This window comes from Myotis myotis, unplaced genomic scaffold (genome assembly GCF_014108235.1).
Source record: "Myotis myotis isolate mMyoMyo1 unplaced genomic scaffold, mMyoMyo1.p scaffold_m19_p_26, whole genome shotgun sequence".
NCBI lineage: Eukaryota > Metazoa > Chordata > Mammalia > Chiroptera > Vespertilionidae > Myotis > Myotis myotis.
The window spans coordinates 1,044,955-1,061,520 of record NW_023416331.1 but is presented as its reverse complement, the minus strand read 5'-3'; the positions used below and the strand labels follow the sequence as shown (position 1 = coordinate 1,061,520).

General features: G+C 57.8%; 1 protein-coding gene and 1 non-coding gene across 11 annotated transcripts; both read left to right on the top strand.

Annotated features, from left to right (window-relative positions):
* Window positions 1-1,060: 1,060 nt before the first annotated feature.
* PRRC2A (proline rich coiled-coil 2A) lies at window positions 1,061-15,625 on the top strand. 10 transcript variants are annotated; one of them, XM_036356399.1, is made up of 33 exons: window positions 1,062-1,219; window positions 1,358-1,492; window positions 2,520-2,657; window positions 2,834-3,008; window positions 3,498-3,675; window positions 4,030-4,129; window positions 4,220-4,292; window positions 4,624-4,767; window positions 4,910-5,061; window positions 5,248-5,327; window positions 5,478-5,620; window positions 6,171-6,261; window positions 6,355-6,574; window positions 6,985-7,459; window positions 7,821-8,011; window positions 8,195-8,483; window positions 8,820-9,030; window positions 9,204-11,060; window positions 11,395-11,672; window positions 11,855-11,985; window positions 12,189-12,315; window positions 12,412-12,497; window positions 12,689-12,922; window positions 13,071-13,211; window positions 13,327-13,398; window positions 13,486-13,659; window positions 13,850-13,929; window positions 14,102-14,309; window positions 14,401-14,496; window positions 14,632-14,820; window positions 14,934-15,028; window positions 15,106-15,196; window positions 15,321-15,625. In XM_036356399.1, exons 4-33 carry the CDS (start codon window positions 2,897-2,899, stop codon window positions 15,459-15,461), a joined length of 6,459 nt encoding a protein of 2,152 aa, XP_036212292.1. In that variant the 5' UTR covers window positions 1,062-1,219; window positions 1,358-1,492; window positions 2,520-2,657; window positions 2,834-2,896; the 3' UTR covers window positions 15,462-15,625. The 10 variants fall into 10 exon arrangements, 8 of the variants coding, with proteins under 8 accessions (XP_036212292.1, XP_036212294.1, XP_036212290.1 ...); XM_036356401.1 differs by lacking the exon at window positions 2,520-2,657 and having other exon boundaries at window positions 14,452-14,496; XM_036356397.1 differs by lacking the exon at window positions 2,520-2,657.
* On the top strand, window positions 3,183-3,313 carry LOC118648928. Its single transcript, XR_004965514.1, has one exon. It is a non-coding gene; the product is annotated as a small nucleolar RNA SNORA38 (small nucleolar RNA).
* Window positions 15,626-16,566: the final 941 nt, after the last annotated feature.

Genomic DNA, 16,566 nt, shown 5'->3' with positions numbered 1-16,566 from the left:
TATTTCTTCGTATCTCTTAGTAAGTGTCACGTTTTTCTAGAAGCATTTCAGAACCGCCCCACCCCCACCCCCCAGGCAAGGTCTGATTTTATTCCCCTGGTTCTAAAATATTCTGTACATATCTCTGGCGCCTTCAAAACATAGTTGTAGAATGATTTGGTGAAGGGGTAGTAGGTCTGATTGGTACACAGTAATAAATAGGACAGTAAAAGGATACAAAGGAGGGAAAAGCATTGCATTTTGTAGAATGAAACCCATTGTGAAGAGAAAGCAAATTACCAACAATATCAGATATACAAACATCTTGAAAATTGAAGGTTATAAAACTAAATGTCCGTCTTGTCACTGGTTGCCAATATTTTGATGAATAGGTCATTCCTAGCCTATCTTTGTTCAAATGATTTGCATATCTTATGCAAATAAACAGAACTACCTAAAGATTGCCCGTGAGGCGCCAGGCAGCTGATACACTCCCCAGGACCCTTCGATTGGCCTGTCTACCCATCTCATTTGCATTACATGATTTAATAAATGAAAGGCCCCGCCCCTCTGACTCTTTCACGTCTCGCGAAAGAACGCGTGAGTTGAAACTCTTCCCTGGTTACGTAGGCTCCGCCCTCAGCAGCTGATCCCTTCCGCCCGTCCTCCCGCTCCTCTCCTCTGCTGGAAGCACGAGGGGCTTGCATCTTTTCCTTGCGTCCCTACGTCTCTCCGCTCCCATCTTTCCACGAACACACGACGCACGCACCGCCTCTTCCTCCCCCCGTGCAAATTCTGAGCCCCAACCGCCGGGGCCACATCCCCGCCCCACGTCTCAACGGCCGACGCAGGTCCGCCTCTTCAGCCAATCGGTGTCCAAGCGCCTGTAAGTCCCTCCTTTTTATGCAAATAACTTACGCCTGCTCCTCACGCCCCGCCTTTTTTTTTTTTTTAATAAGAGCAGCCCTGGAAGTAATGAGGGATAGAGTAGAACGCGCCCCGCCCCTTATGCAAATTAAGAGGCGTGTCTAGGCGCGGAAGGAGGCGGGAGTGGGGGGGGCGCTCCCGGGGGCGGCGGTTGCCCGGATGGGCCGTTAGTCGGAGCCCTGCCGCGGAGGGAGCGAGGGAGACGGGAGGAGCCGTACCCGGCGCCATCCGCCGCCATCCGCCCCCGCCCCACCGCCATCCCACCCCGGGGAGCCCCTGGGCTCCGGTCCCGGATCCCCGCGCACCCGGCCAGGTGAGTCTGGGCGAGCTGAGTGCTGACGCCCTTTTCCAGCGCGGGAGCGGTGGGGGCAGTGGCAGCGGCGGCGGTGGCGGGCCTGGGGGAGGGGGAGGACAAGCTGCCATTAGCCGCCGCCATTTTGTCCTCCTACAGCCGGGACCTGCCTTGCCCCTCCCCCTCCGATACCACCTCCTTGGGACCAGCACTGCCAGCCCCTCGCTCAGGGCTATAGCCTGCCCCTACCACCCGCCTTCTTGACTTAATGGGGCGACCCCCTCTCCTGGACCGGTAACTCCCCACCCTCCGCCGTGCGGCTCTCTCCCCTCTCGGTCCCCTTCGCCGCCGCTCCGGGGTGGGCCACGCCCGGCGTCCTGTTGGAGAGTCCCCTTCCCGTGCCATCGCCCAGCGCTGGGGTCCCCGCCGTGACGCCCCTCTTGGCGTCGAGTCGCTCCCGCTCTGCTCCCGCGGCTCCGCTCCCGTTCCCGTCCCCCTCCGTTTTCATTCCCGGCCCCATCTGCTCCCCGACACCCCTTCGCCCTGCTCTGGACACGGCCCCCGAAACCTGGCCCTCACCTTTCCCTGCCGCTGCTGCTTACGTGTGTTAGTTCCCGCCTGCTTTCATGTGCATTCTTTCATTTCAGTCTTAGCCTCTCCGCGATTCTTCTGTCCCCTTTTCCTCCATGGCTTTATTCTCAGATTGGCCGCCGCCGACACCTACACAGCAGTCCCCATCCTCTCCCCTAACCTGCCCTGACCTCCCCGTCCAGCGCCCGTGCCCACCGCCCGCCCGCCCCACTTCCGTCTCTGCCCTTTCCGCCATCCCCGGGGAAACGCGCTGCTGCCTCCACACGCCCGGCCCGCTCGGGAGCGGGGGTGCCCGGGAGAGACATGGCTGCTGGCGGCCTGTCCCACTGAGGGAGGAGGTGCAGTTAGCTCTGGCCGCGGCCTCGTGGTCACAGGGTGTTGGTGAAGTGGCTCCCTAACGCCCTCGTCCTCGTCGGTAAGCCAGGACGGCCCGCAGCACCTGCAGACGGGACGGGTCCTCTCGCTGCTGGGCCTGTGCCTTGGCGGTGTGGGGAGCCCCGTCCCTCGGGAGTTCTCGGCGCTGGCCTCAGTCCGGCAGAGCCAGGCGGAGTCCTTAGACTCCTGGCAGACCTTGCTGCAAGCCTCCCCCAGGTGGGGGTGAGGTGCTGGGAAGCGGCCGGGGCGCAGATGGGGTGCTGAATAAGTCGGGCTCTAAAGCTCTGTCCTTGCATGATGGAGCCGGACGCCCCTGGTTTTCTCTGGGGCTTGGACGTGCCCTGTTTTATTTCAGGTCTTAGAAATTCTTTTGGTGAAGAGATTATTGCTCGTGGGGGTTGTGAAGAGGCTGCTACCCTTTATAGACTGGCACAGAAGGGAGAGTTTATGCTAGGAGGCTACTAGACTTTTACTTGGATTTTCTTGGCAGGAGGTGAGAGGGAACATGGTGTTTGGGCTCTGTGGTTGCCTTAAAGGGACTGGAGAGTTTGAATAGGCTGAAGGAAAAGACACCAGAGGGCCACGGACCTGGGCTCCTAGTGAGAAGGCAAGGGCTACTGAAGTCTGTAAAGGGAGCAAAAAATGAAACACTTGGTGTTTGGCCCACAGGCTCCGGCACGTTTTGGGGGAGGTGCCTGTAGGACCCATCGTACTCAATGAGCTTCCAGCGCAATGTCCGATCGCTCGGGGCCGACTGCCAAGGGGAAGGATGGAAAGAAGTATTCCTCGCTCAACCTGTTTGATACGTACAAGGGCAAGTCCTTAGAGATCCAGAAACCCGCTGGTGAGGGTCCTGCAGAAATGCTTCTCATTATTGGAGGCTGGGCATGAATGGGCATGCACTTTAGAGCACTTGGAAGGGAAATGGCTACAATACAATTTGTCAAAAACTAGAGAGATTCCCCAGCTTCATCTTGGATTCCATAGAGGACATTGGGCTTGGAGTAAACACCGATCCCCCTCCTACAAAGGCGTGTCTGTGGTTCCCTGTCTTTGGACACGTAAGAACTGGAGGCAAAGCAATGTGGACTTGGAGAAGTCTGGAGCCAGCTAGCTCCCTGCAGGCTCAAGATCAACCATCCCACATAGAGCCTTGGATGGCATGCCTCTCAGCCTGCCCACAAGGGTTTCAGAGATTGCTGAGGGCACAGGAAGGGGTGGTTTCTAAGAGAAGTTGGTAGTAAGGCATGGAGGATGTCGTAGTGGTACACAGAGTAGGACACCGTCAGGTCTCCCATGTGAAGCACTCTTCACCCTCTCTCCTTTTCTCCAGTTGCCCCTCGCCATGGCCTGCAGAGTCTTGGGAAAGTTGCCATTGCCCGGCGTATGCCACCCCCAGCCAACCTTCCAAGCCTGAAAGCCGAGAATAAAGGCAATGACCCCAATGTCTCACTAGTGCCGAAAGACGGAACAGGATGGGCAAGCAAACAGGAGCAGTCCGACCCCAAGAGGTAGAGAGGCTTGGGAGACCTAGAGTGATAAGTATTTTTACGTTGAACTTCGGGATGAACTGGGCTTGGTCTAGCCCAGCCACATAGCCAGAATCAAAGAGGGAAGCCCCTCTCCTGCCTCTTTCCCAGGACTCCTGTTCGATGCCTAAGGAATGGGACTTTAGCTTTCTGTCCGAGGGAAACAGCAAGCAGAAATGGTGACAGCCTATGCGGGTGCCGTGGTTCTAGTATTTTGTCCTAATATGTGCAACTAATAGCAGAGGGGCCTACATTCCATTCCTATCCTCCTCCAGCGGGAGGAGTAAGGAAGGCACCTCAGGCTCTGGGTAACCTTCCCTCCTTCCATCCCCTCAGTTCCGATGCGTCAACCGCTCAGCCGCCGGAATCGCAGCCACTGCCGGCTTCACAGACGCCTGCCTCGAACCAGCCGAAACGACCCCCAGCAGCCCCCGAGGTACCTGAAGCACTGGATGTTATTGAAGGGGTAGGAGCAGGAATGGCTGTAGCTCCCCACCCACGTCACCGTTCCTTTTCTCTGCTCCAGAACACTCCTTCGGTTCCAAGCGGGGTAAAGTCCTGGGCACAAACCAGCGTCACCCATGGAGCACATGGAGATGGTGAGTGCGGGCAGGTGGGGAGCTGGCTCTGGGCACTGGCAGGCAGGAGCCCTGCTCGCACTTTCAGTGCAGTGTCCTCACTCCCGTTTGGCTCCATGTGGGGCCCTCCCTCAGTTCCATGGTGCACATGAGCAAGTTGTGTCAGTCTTGTATGAGGGTGAGGAGGGCCTCCAAGAACTGACCGTGTTTCTTAGGGAATAGGCACCTAATGCATAGGGTGGGCTGGAAGGCAGGAAGCTGGTGACCTGGTACCTATCGGAACCTTCCCCTTTAGTGGGGCATCTTCAGTAAATGTACTTCCGTATCCTGTTCTGCTTTCCAACCTCGACAGGTGGAAGGGCATCAAGCCTACTGTCACGATTCTCTCGAGAGGAATTTCCGACCCTGCAGGCGGCTGGCGACCAGGACAAGGCTGCCAAGGAAAGGGAGTCTGCCGAACAGTCGTCTGGGCCCGGACCAAGCCTCCGCCCCCAGAGTGAGTGGCTGCCATTTGGGAGGGGGCTGTGCGTACGTGAGGGCTTACCTTTGGGCTGGGATATTGCCTTATTCTATCTCGGAGCTAGTGCGTCTCTCGTCGTTTTCAGCCCTGTTCACTCTCTGCCTTTTCCAAAATCCAGATTCTACAACTTGGAGGGACGGAGGTGGGCGTGGCCCTGATGAGCTGGAGGGCCTGGACTCCAAACTTCATCATGGCCACGATCCCCGGGGGGGACTGCAGCCTTCCGGCCCACCCCAGTTCCCTCCCTACCGAGGAATGATGCCGCCCTTCGTGAGTTGGGATGTCTTGTTTGGAGTGGTTGCACTGGAAGATAGAAGTTGGGATTTACTCTCTGGAGGGTACAGCTGAAAAGCAGGGGCCTATGATAGAGAGTGGGAATGGGGAGAAGGTAGGTTTAGGGAGCTGGCAGGCTCTTTGACCATCCCTCTGAGCAGTTGCTTTTGGGCCCTTTTGCAGATGTATCCCCCGTATCTCCCATTCCCTCCACCCTATGGACCCCAGGGGCCTTACCGATACCCCACCCCTGACGGGCCCAGGTGAGTAATGCCAGGTCAGGTCTGGGTTTGTGATTGGGGACGGGAGAGCCTGTTGGTGGAGTGATGATTTTCTAGCCAGGAGGCTGTCTTGTATGTGCTTATACACTGGGCTATCTTTTACCTTCTCTTCCATTTGCTTTTCGTACACAGCCGTTTTCCCCGTGTGGTAGGCCCCCGGGGCTCAGGGCCGCCAATGCGCCTTATGGAGCCTATGGGTCGGCCCTCCATTCTTAAAGAGGATAACCTCAAAGAGTTTGACCAGCTGGACCAGGAGAACGATGATGGTTGGGCAGGCAAGTTAATTTTGTGTGTGTGTTAATCCTCACCCGAGGATATTTTTTTTTTCATTGCTTTTCAGAGAGTGGAAGGGAGAGAGAGGAGGGGTGGAAAGAGAGACATCTATGTGAGAGAGACATTGACTGGTTGCCTCCCCCATTCACCCAACTTGGTGGTGGGGAGTAAACCTGCAACTGGGGTATGTGCCTTTGGGAATCAAAACCAGGATCCTTCAGTGTGCAGGCCAACACTCTGACCATTGAGCACACTGGCCAGGGCCAGGTAAATGAATATTAAGGATCAAGAATTTTGGTCTTAAAAGGCAAGATCTGATAAGGAAAAAATACAGTGATGGGTAGGGGAGATAATGTGCAGGAAAGCCAAGTCCTGGAGATGAACTGCAAGGATTGAGAAGGACAAGACTCCAGTGGGCCCAGACTTCAGAGAGAGGGGTGGCATTGGTGGTGCAAGTCATCGTATAGCTCCAGACCACTGCCTCTGTTCCAGAAGCTCCCTGAGACTCGCAAGCAGAGTAGTGGAGTTACTGCTCTTCACATTTCCCCCCAGGGGCTCACGAGGAGGTTGACTACACTGAAAAGCTCAAGTTCAGTGATGAGGAGGACGGACGAGACTCCGATGAGGAGGGAGCTGAGGGCCAGTGAGTTAAGGCCCTCTGGGGAGGGGCGGCTAGTACACCCTTAAAGGAGCTGGGTCGCAGCTGATTTTAAATCCACTGTTGGTCTGCTCACAGGAAAGAGTCCCAGGCAACGGCTGGGGAGGAACGGCCCCCGGAAGCAGATGGCAGAAAGGGCAACTCCGCTGGCTGTGAGCCGCCCCCTCCCAAGACGGCCTGGGCAGAGACCACTCGGCCTCCAGAGACAGAGTCCGGGCCTCCTGCCCCGAAGCCTCCCCCACCCCCGCCACCGCACCGGGGCCCCACTGGGAACTGGGGCCCTCCTGGCGATTACCCAGTGAGTGTCTACAATGAGCATTTGAGAGGGTCAGTTGTGGCTGATAGTGTCAGCTGCATGATTGAAGGAGCAGTAATTGAGGAAGCTGGGGGGTGGGTCAAAATGGGCTGCAGGAAGTGGAGAGTTTGGGAGAATCTCTGACAAGATTCAGAGCTTCCTTGTGTTAGGGGAATCTGGGTGAATTGGGGGGCTAGAGAGTAAGAATCGGGAGGCCTGGGTGTTTGGATGGACCTCTGAAAGGAGAAAAGAAACAAAAAGATTAGGATGGTGAGTTTGTCCCTACTCAGAGGACATGAACCAAGGCCTGGTCTTGGCACCTACAACTATACACAGTGGGTCAGTCTGCAGAAGAGACCATAAGAAACATAATGACTGACACCTCTGGCCCCGCTGGGTCTGTCCATTGACAGGATCGTGGAGGCCCGCCCTGCAAGCCCCCAGCACCTGAGGATGAGGATGAGGCATGGCGGCAGCGGCGAAAGCAGTCTTCATCTGAGATCTCCCTGGCCGTGGAGCGAGCCCGGCGGCGACGAGAAGAGGAGGAGCGCCGCATGCAGGAGGAACGTCGGGCAGCCTGTGCGGAGAAGCTCAAGCGACTTGATGAGAAGTTTGGGGCACCTGACAAGCGGCTCAAAGCAGAGCCTGCTGCCCCACCTGCCGCCCCTCCTGCCCCAGCGCCACCACCTGCTGTCCCCAAAGATCTCCCCACACCTTCAGCTCCTTCACCAGCACCAGCCCCAACTCCAGAAAAAGCACTGGAAGAGCCGGCACCGGCTCCTCCTGCCCAGGCCACCCCCACTCCAGGTGTGGCTCCATCTCCTGTCCTGGTGAGTGGTGGTGGCAGTACCAGTAGCACCAGCAGTGGCAGCTTCGAAGCCAGCCCAGGTATGGAGATGGGGATAGGTGCTACCAGGTGGCAGATCTCTCCTCTGCTTGGGTCAAAGCTGTGTGTAGGGAGGAAGTGAAATAGAAGACAGTTGTTTGGGCTTATTGGATTGTCTGGGTGAGGGGGAGGTTTTGCTACCTGAATTCCTTAACAGTAGAAAGACTCTACCGCCTTAGTGTGTTGGTTTCACGGGATAGTAATCCCACCAGACCATTGGCTCTGGGGAGGTCATGTTATACATGGGAAGGACTTGCCTTGAGAGAGGGAGGGAGCTAGAGGTGAGAGCCGAGGTTGTGGGGGTGTTCGTGGAATGTCTGTGATGGGCTAGACACTCTGATCAGTGTTTTTTCACCAATGCAGTGGAATCCCAACTGCCCTCAAAAGAGGGTCCTGAACCACCAGAAGAGGTTCCTTCTCCTGCCACACCTCCAGCCCCAAAGGTGGAACCCAAGGGTGATGGGGTTGGTCCCACCCGGCAGCCCCCCAGTCAGGGCTTGAGCTACCCCAAATATCAGAAGTCATTACCTCCTCGTTTCCAGCGACAGCAGCAGGTGAGATCAAGTTACTTCTTCTCTTAAGGGCTGCTTTTCTGTCTGGCGCCAATGTTTACACTACCCTTTAGTTCCCTCTGGGTCCCTCTACCAGTTCTGGTCCAGGTGTATGTCACATTTGTTTTTATACCAGTTCCTTTTCTGTCTGGGCGGGAGCCTTGATGCCCATCTTGTCCTCTCCAGGAGCAGCTCTTAAAGCAGCAACAACAGCAGTGGCAGCAGCATCAACAGGGCTCCACTCCCCCTGCCCCAGTACCCCCATCACCACCACAGCCTGTGACCATAGGGGCTGTGCCAGCTCCACAGGCTCCGCCTCCCAAGGCCCTGTACCCAGGTGCTCTGGGTCGGCCCCCACCCATGCCTCCAATGAACTTTGATCCCCGCTGGATGATGATTCCTCCTTATGTGGACCCCCGGCTCCTCCAGGGCCGACCCCCTCTGGACTTCTACCCTCCTGGTGTGCATCCCTCTGGTAAGAGGCCTTCAGTCCTGGGATGTGGGTACCCGCATCTTGCTGTGGGGTAAAGGCCCCCCAGTGAAGAGGGCAGACATGGTCTTAGCACTGCTGAGGGAGCTCTTTGGGACAAGGATGGGCTTGGGGAAGTAAGAAACAGTGGTCTTTCCTTGGCCAGGATTTACTGTGACTGACGGATGGATTTACAGGGAAGCTGAGTGGGTGCCCTGCTTCAGGAGAGCAGGCCAGGCCCAGTCTTCCTGGGAGTGGGCAGTCGAGGAGCTGATGTTGACGGGGGATATGCCTTTTGGGCTGGAGAGCCTGTCACATGAGAAAGGGTTTTCGTTTCCTCAGGCCTCGTTCCCCGGGAGCGCTCAGACAGTGGAGGCTCAAGCTCAGAGCCATTTGAGCGCCATGCAGGCCCCCTCTTACGGGATCGGGGCACCCCACCAGTGGATGCAAAGTTGGCCTGGGTAGGAGATGTCTTCACCACCACACCTGCTGACCCTCGCCCGCTTACCTCACCGCTGCGACAGGCTGCCGATGAGGACGACAAGGGGATGAGGTGAGTGAGCAGTGAGTGTAATGGGTGAGCTCCTGGTGGAAGGACCTAGGCTAGGAGGAAAGGTGCTGGGGATAAACATGGCAGGAGTGTCTGGGTTCAGATGAAGTGTTCGTTTCCCCACCCAGTTCCAGTTGTCTTCATCCTGAGATGTTCTTTTCTGTCTCCCTCTTCAGGAGTGAAACCCCTCCAGTGCCTCCCCCGCCACCCTATCTGGCCAGTTATCCCGGCTTTCCTGATAATGGAACCCCTGGGCCCCCCCTCCCTCGCTTCCCTCCGGAGGAGCCAACTGCCCCAGGGGCCCGCCCACTCCCTTGGCCCCCAGGCAATGACGAGGCAGCCAAGATACAAGCTTCACCGCCCAAGAAGGAGACCCCCAAGGAGGAAACTCCACAGCTAACAGGGCCAGAAGCCAACCGAAAGCCGCCCCGAGGAGTTGGAGGCCAAGGCCCCCCGCCAGCTCGCAGAGAGAGCCGCACTGAGACCCGCTGGGGCCCGCGCCCAGGCAGCAGTAGGCGTGGAGGCCCTCCAGAGGAGCCAGGGGCCCCTCCCCGCCGCGCTGGGCCGATAAAGAAACCCCCACCACCTGCAAAAGTCCAGGAGCTGCCTCCCAAGCCCCCCGAACAGGGGGATGAAACCCTCAAGGTCCCAAAGCCAGACCCACTCAAGACGGCAAAGGGGAAGATGGGGGGCCCCAAGGAGACTCCACCTCCTAGTGGGAACCTTTCCCCAGCCCCGAGGCTACGAAGGGACTATTCCTATGAAAGAGTGGGTCCTACCTCCTGCCGTGGGCGGGGCCGAGGCGAGTATTTTGCCAGAGGGAGAGGTTTCCGGGGGACATACGGGGGTCGAGGACGGGGCGGCCGGAGCCGAGAGTTCCGCAGTTACCGAGAGTTTCGAGGGGATGACGGGCGTGCAGGTGGGGCAGGGGGACCCAGTCACCCACCTGCTCCCCGAGGCCGCACTGCCAGCGAGACACGAAGTGAGGGCTCCGAGTATGAAGAGATCCCCAAGCGGCGCCGGCAGCGGGGCTCAGAAACAGGCAGCGAGACGCATGAGAGTGATCTGGCCCCTTCGGACAAGGAGGCCCCCCCACCCAAGGAAGGTGTACTCACCCAGGTCCCTCTTGCTCCCCCACCGTCAGGAGCTCCTTCACCAGCCCCAGCCCGGTTTTCTACTGCCCGAGGTGGGCGCGTCTTCACTCCCAGAGGGGTGCCATCACGCCGAGGCCGAGGGGGAGGGCGGCCCCCTCCACCCATTTGCCCAAGCTGGACCCCTCCAGCCAAGTCTCTGGCCCCCAAGAAGCCTCCAGCTGGTCCTTTGCCAAGTAAGGAGCCTTTGAAAGAGAAGCTCATTCCAGGGCCTCTGTCCCCCATGGCCCGAGGAGGCAGCAGTGCAGGCAGCAACCTGAGCATGGCTGTGGAAGATGGGGAGCGGCCCCGAAGGAGGCGGCACGGGAGGGCTCAGCAGCAGGACAAACCACCTCGCTTTCGGAGGCTGAAACAGGAGCGGGAGAGTGCCGCCAGAGGGGCCGAGGGCAGGCGCTCCTCCCCAGCCCTTCCATCCTCCACACCCGGACCGGAGGAGGCCCTCTCAACAGTGGCGGTTCCCCCGCCACCTCGCCGGGCAGCTGCCAAGTCTCCTGATCTGTCAAACCAGAACTCAGACCAGGCCAATGAGGAGTGGGAGACTGCATCTGAGAGCAGCGACTTTGCCAGTGAGCGCCGAGGGGACAAGGAGGCTCCTCCACCGGCACTGCTGACCTCCAAAATGGTGGGGACTCCCGGGGGCGGGGGCGGCGGGGCCGGACCAGGCATTACCACCATGTCGCGTGGAGACCTGAGCCAGAGAGCCAAGGATCTGAGCAAGCGGAGCTTCTCAAGTCAGCGGCCAGGCATGGAGAGGCAGAGCCGGCGCCCCGGCCCCAGCAGCAAGGCAGGCAGCGGCGGCGGAGGAGCTGGAGGGGGCCCTGGAGGCAGGACCGGCCCAGGGCGAGGGGACAAGAGGAGCTGGCCCTCTCCCAAGAACCGAAGGTGGGTAGGGACAGGCTAAATGTGTTCTTAAGCTTAAGAAATGGAGGGTGGGGAGGAGACCTGAGGGAAAGTAAGGGTGGATGTGGTGGCGTTTGGAGACTTGGGGCTGTTAGAAAGGCACCAGGATGTCCTCTCTGCCTGAAGGAGCTGGGGCGCAGCGGGTAGAGTCAGGAACACCCAGCCCCGTTCTCGTCCACTCTGTACATCTGTACCCAGAATTCCTTAGAAATGCCTGAGAGCACCTGCATTTGCACAGGGAAGAGAGGCTGGGAGAGGGTACTGGAGGGAAAGGGTAACTGTTTGGGGAATGCTGGAGCTGGTCTGTTTTCTTCAGCCGCCCTCCGGAGGAGCGCCCTGCAGGGCTTCCTCTGCCTCCCCCACCCCCGAGCAGTTCTGCTGTCTTCCGCCTGGACCGGGTGATCCACAGCAACCCTGCTGGCATCCAACAGGCCCTGGCCCAGCTCAGCAGCCGCCAGGGGAGTGCAGCTGCACCAGGGGGGCACCCAAGGCCCAAGCCTGGGCCTCCCCTAACTCCTCAAGGCCCCTCCCCTCGGCCCCCAACCCTCTATGACCCTCAGAGGGCCAACGACAATGGCATTGGCATCGGTTCGGGTAAGCTGGAGGTGCTACGGGTGGGACTGTCTACTTCCCCAGAGGCAGGCATCGAAGGGGGAAGGGTCTGGCTTGGGGACCCTGGTGCTGGTGTGTGCACTGAGGCGTGGGAGGATTGGGATGGAGGAAAGTAGGGTCAGTGACAGTGAGGCTGGTGCTGACAGATTTCCCCTTTTCCCCAGACCTCCACTTCCAGGAGCCAGGGCCGATGGTGAGGGGGGTGGGCGGGACTCCCCAGGATGCTGCCGGGGTTAATCCTTTCCCCCCCAAACGGCGGGAGCGGCCTCCCAGAAAACCGGAGCTGCTGCAGGAGGTGAGGGATGGGGCTTGAGATTGTGCTTCACTGTTCGCTCCAAGGGCTCTCTTACGTTTTCTTCATTCTTTCCTGTTCTCGCCCCAAATTCTCAGCTTCGGTCACTGCATGCCTCCTGTCCCTGTCCCTCCTCACCCACACCTCTCTGCATTCCCCAGTTCCCAGCTCATTCTTGTTTTGCCTCTGGCCTTTCTCGCCTTTAGGAATCTTTGCCACCTCATAGCTCTGGATTCTTGGGCCCCAAACCCGAGGGCCCAGGCCCTCACAGAGAGTCTCGAGATGCAGGGACAGAGGCCCTGAGCCCTCACATCTGGAATCGTTTACATACTGGTGAGTGAGCGGTAACGCTGAGCGGCAGGAAGGGCCGGGAGACCAGACGGGCCACAGCAGTGTCCTCACCGCCTCTCCTGTCGGTGCTCTTCCCAGCCACTAGTCGGAAGAGTTACCAGCCTGGCCCCATGGAGCCCTGGATGGAGCCCCTGAGTCCTTTTGAGGACGTGGCTGCCACGGAGGTGAGTGGGGCCGGGAGGGAGTGTCCGAGTGGGCTTCTCCAGCGCTGGCCACGTCCCCGCCTGCTCTGGGCTGGGGCCGGGGTTGTTCCCTCGCATCGTTTCTCCTTTCCTCAGTTTGTGTGTGTGTGGCACCCGTCAGGGATGGGGTGCTTCCTGCCCCACTTAACTAACTCCTTCTCCACTCCTCTCAGATGAGTCAGTCTGACAGTGGGGTGGACCTGAGTGGGGATTCTCAGGTATCGTCAGGTCCCTGCAGCCAGCGAAGTTCCCCTGATGGAGGACTCAAGGGGGCAGCAGAGGGGCCCCCCAAGCGGCCTGGAGGCCCCTCACCCCTGAATGCTGTTCCTGGTGAGGGTCCACCTGGCTCTGAACCCTCTGAACCTCCTAGGAGACGGCCACTTGCCCCCCCTGATGGGGACAGAAAGGTAAAAGGTCAAAAATGGGTAAGAGGAGTGTTTCTGGGACTCCGGCTGTAGCTACCTTTGTCTCCCCCTTCTGTGTGTCCTGGGGATTCCCGTATTTGGGCTTCTGTTTCCTTCCCCCAACCCCACTTTACTGTGTTCCCCAACCCAGGAGCTGCCCCGGGAGCAGCCTCTGCCCCCTGGTCCCATTGGCACAGAACGACTGCAGCGTGCAGACCGAGGCCCGGAGCCTGGCTCCCTGCGGCCATCCCGTCGACCCGGTCCCCCGGGCCAGTTTGGCGCCAGTGACAAGGTCTGCATGGGCCACATCTGGGCTCTTGGGCTGGGTGGAGAGAAGGGAAGGACTGGCGGTGGGACATGGAGGACACCTGAATCGCGGGACAACCTTCCCTGCCTCGTGATCACAGGACTCAGACTTGCGTCTAGCGGTGGGAGACAGTTTAAAAGCAGAGAAAGAACTAACGGCATCAGTCACTGAGGTACGTGGGGAGAGTTGGGTGGAAAGGTCTGATATTTCTGGAGAAGATGGCCCAGAGAGCCCTCTTGACAAGTCTGCTCCTCCCCAGGCCATTCCTGTATCCCGAAACTGGGAGCTGCTCCCTAGTGCTTCTGCCTCCACTGAGCCACAACCACAACCCAGGAGCCTGGGTCCTGGGCATTGTGGCCCAGAGCCCAGCTCCGCAGGCCAGCGCTTGTACCCTGAGATCTTCTATGGCAGCCCTGGACCTCCCAGCTCGCAGGTAGGCCTGCCTGCCTGTCCTGCGACCCCATTCCGCCTGCTGTCCGTTACAATAAAGCCTTTCCAGTCTGCACAGTTGTAAACTTTTTTTGCTGTTTCGTTTTTCTCCTTGCTTTTACTGTAGGTGGTGGGGTGGGTGAGCTTTTCTTGACCAGAGAAAATGGAGCTAGTCCAGCTTTGCTCTTCTGTAGGTCTCAGGGGGAGCCATAGACTCTCAGTTACATCCCAACAGTGGAGGCTTCCGCTCTGGGACACCAGTGCACCCTTACAGGTAAGACTAGATGCTTGTGGGTGTCAGAAGGAAATGGAGCCATATTTCAGGGGAGAGGGAGACATTTCTAGGTACCAAAAGCTAGTGGACTTCAGGAGGTGTTCAGACTAAAGGAGTAAATGTTTCTGGCTCCCTGACACCTTTCTTCCCTGTCACCCCAATGTCTTTGCAGGTCACAGCCCCTGTACCTCCCCCCGGGCCCGGCACCCCCCTCAGCCCTGCTCTCAGGGGTGGCTGTCAAGGGCCAGTTTCTGGATTTCTCAGCACTGCAAGCAGCGGAGCTGGGGAAGTTGCCGGCTGGAGTTCTCTACCCTCCACCTTCCTTCCTCTATTCTCCAGCCTTCTGCCCCAGCCCTCTGCCTGACCCGCCCTTGCTTCAGGTAAGAGGTGGGCAGGGGCTGGGCTTAGGGAGCTAGGGGTGGAGGAGAGTTCTTTGGGGGAGTTGACATACTTCTTCCCATTGCCCAACAGGTGCGCCAGGATCTACCATCCCCCTCAGATTTTTACTCTACTCCTCTGCAGCCTGGTGGCCAGAGTGGCTTCCTCCCCTCGGGGGCTGCCCAGCAGGTACTTTTTTATCTGTCCTCTTCCCCTTCAGTCTCTTTCTGTCAGCCTCTGGCTTTTTTAAATGGTTTTGACTCTAGCTCAGGTTTTCTGACATTTCTTTCTGCCCCCAACACAGACCCATATTTCTTGTTACAGATGCTTCTACCCATGATGGACTCCCAGCTGCCTGTGGTGAACTTTGGCTCCCTGCCACCACCTCCCCTTTCTCTGTTACCTGTGGGCCCTGCTCTGCAGCCCCCCAGTTTGGCTGTGCGGCCCCCACCTGCTCCTCGGGTGCTGCCTTCACCTGCCAGGCCCTTCCCTCCTAGCTTGGGGCGAGCAGAGGTAAGGTACAGGAACTGTAGTGCTAGGCAACTCCAGGAGTTAGGGGTAGGGGTTCATTATCTGAAGATGAATGGGTTGAGAGACAGGAGGCTCATGAGTTTTTTTTCCTTCAGCTTCACGCAGTAGAACTAAAGTCGTTCCAAGATTATCGAAAACTGAGCAGCAACCTTGGGGGACCCGGGTCATCATGCACTCTCCCAGCTGGAAGGCAAGAGAAGGGACTGGGAATACAGACTGCCCAGCCCCAAGGCCTTCAGCTCTCTCTCAACACTGTTCCTCCTTTAGGTCTTTCTCTGGCCTCAGTTCCCGTCTCAAAGCCACACCCTCCACCTATAGCGGTGTCTTCCGCACCCAGCACATTGACCTTCACCAGCAGGTGAGGGAGAAGCCCCCATATCCCTGAGTCTGAATTCTGTTACCACCCGAAGCTGCCCTTCCATTCCTGACCTCCCAGTATGAATGGAGCCCTACTTCCTCTTCCACATGTGCCTGCCCCCCAGGCCTCCCCGCCTGACGCCCTACGCTGGATGCCGAAGCCTTGGGAGCGGACAGGGCCACCTTCCCGAGAAGGGTCTTCCCGACGGGCAGAAGAGCCTGGGTCCCGAGGGGACAAGGAGCCTAGGTTGCCTCCACCCTGCTGAAGGAGTTCCCCTTGCCTGTACCTCCGCACCCCCGGCCTTTTATGTAAATTATCAATATATAAGGGGGAAAGGGATTGGTGGGAGGGGTTGTGGGGCTGGGGCCTCGCTTCCCCTCCTCCCTGCTCTTCTGGTCCCCTATCCCTGGGGCCATTTGTTAAAAAAAATAATAATAATAAAAGAATTTAAAAAATATTTCCAAAATGATTGGGGTGGGAGGGGGGGGGTACAGGTTGGTTGCTTGTGATCTTGTGTCCTATGCAACATCGTGCCTGCCAAGTAATCTGTAGAGTGGGTTCAGTCAGGGAACTAACTATCTGTTTGTTACTCCCCAACGTCATCATTTTATTTTATCTTCAGGTTTTGGAGCCGGGCTCAGCTAGGCAAATCCTGTGCCAGCCAGGGAAGTTGGCTGCTTACCAGTCTGCAGCTCATAGCTGGGCTGGTCCCATAGAGCTCCCCTCATGTATCTGGGGCCTTGGTGGGGCATTTGGACTTGTCACGTGACTCCTCCAGCTAGATGTTCTAGGAGTCATCGGGTTTCTTAGGCCCTTGAGCCAGTGTTTCAGACCCCGGTGGGATATGCAAAGCTTATGGCCTGGTCTCTGCCATTGAGTGTCTCTGCCATTTTCTACTGGCCTAGCACTAAGCTAAAGTAGGGGAGGGGACAGCAACTACATCTCAAAGGCAGAAACAGATTTTGTAGCCATGTCTATCACTTCGACCCCACCTACAAACAGTGCCTCTAGCTGTCATGGGCTATGTCAACCACATGAGCAGTGGGCTCCTTGAACTGGGTAGACAAATTCTAGCACTGGTCAGTCTTGGTTGAGCCGTCTGGCTGCTGCTGCTTGAGAAATGGGTTTTTACTGGACAGTTTCAAAGTCCTAGCATGCACCTGGAATACGTTTCTTCCATCTCATAACTCAGGTATTTACATGCAAAAGTATTTTGCATGAAAAACTGAAAGCAGGCTGTCCAAGGACAGGCCTGTACATTTAAGTGTGCTCCGTGAACAGTAAAACGTGGTGTACATCTGCTCACGGCAACATGTTCAAAGCTAAATGGAATAGCGGGTTCCTAGGGGTTATTCCATTTTAAAAGTCAA